Consider the following 688-nt stretch of genomic DNA (forward strand, 5'->3'; position numbering starts at 1 on the left):
GCTTTCCTGTGAGGGCTTTTGCTGCAAATTCATCCACCTCATATAACTGTGCAGAGGCGTTATTTGTGTTTGGAACTTTCTGGCCAGCGAAACTTCTTCCTTTTGAACTGCTGGTTCCACTACTCTCTAAAATTAAAAAAAAAAGAAAAAAAGAAGGGAAAAAGATGTCGTTACTAAAGTAGAGATTTTTGTCCTTTTTGAAAATAAATGAGACGACATGATTTACTCTGAAGAATTAAAGAGCGCCTCATCAACAGAAAGATTAAGATTGGTTCTCAAACATTTTTTTCTCTTTTGTTTTATTACCCAAAAGACAACCTATATCCCCATTCAAGGATTGTATCAGCAATCAAAATGCTTTTCCACATTTCAATATCACCAGTGACATTAAAAATACCTTGCTAAAACAGCTGCCAGGTGCTCCTACCATCAGAACAGTTACAGTAGAAACTGCTTTCAGTACCCCAGGGCACCATTATCCTTTCACATGGCAGTGCCAGATTACCCAAGTGCTGGGACTCGTAACGCTTTGCAGCAGACTAACATAACTGCAGTACAAATTCCAGTTTTCAGTTTAGATGGCCCTATAACGGGGTAAGCAGTAAAAAAGAGCCTGCTGATCTCAGATGAGCTAAAAGTGAAGTCCAGAATGCAATGCCAAAACCTACGCACAAGTGATCTTTAGGGA

General features: G+C 39.2%; 1 protein-coding gene across 1 annotated transcript in view; it reads right to left on the reverse strand.

The window, feature by feature from the left end:
* LOC103779644 (proteinase-activated receptor 2-like) overlaps positions 1 to 126 on the reverse strand; it is a gene marked incomplete at its 5' end in the record, with an annotated part of 1099 nt that extends 973 nt beyond the window's left edge. Inside the window, 2 exon segments of the mRNA XM_008947286.1 lie at position 1; positions 4 to 126. The exon segment at position 1 is cut by the window's left edge and continues 973 nt beyond it. Of these exon segments, the coding sequence (XP_008945534.1) occupies position 1; positions 4 to 126 (124 nt within the window).
* Between the last annotated feature and the right edge of the window lie 562 nt (positions 127 to 688).

Source organism: Merops nubicus, unplaced genomic scaffold, assembly GCF_000691845.1.
Source record: "Merops nubicus isolate BGI_N331 unplaced genomic scaffold, ASM69184v1 scaffold18059, whole genome shotgun sequence".
NCBI lineage: Eukaryota > Metazoa > Chordata > Aves > Coraciiformes > Meropidae > Merops > Merops nubicus.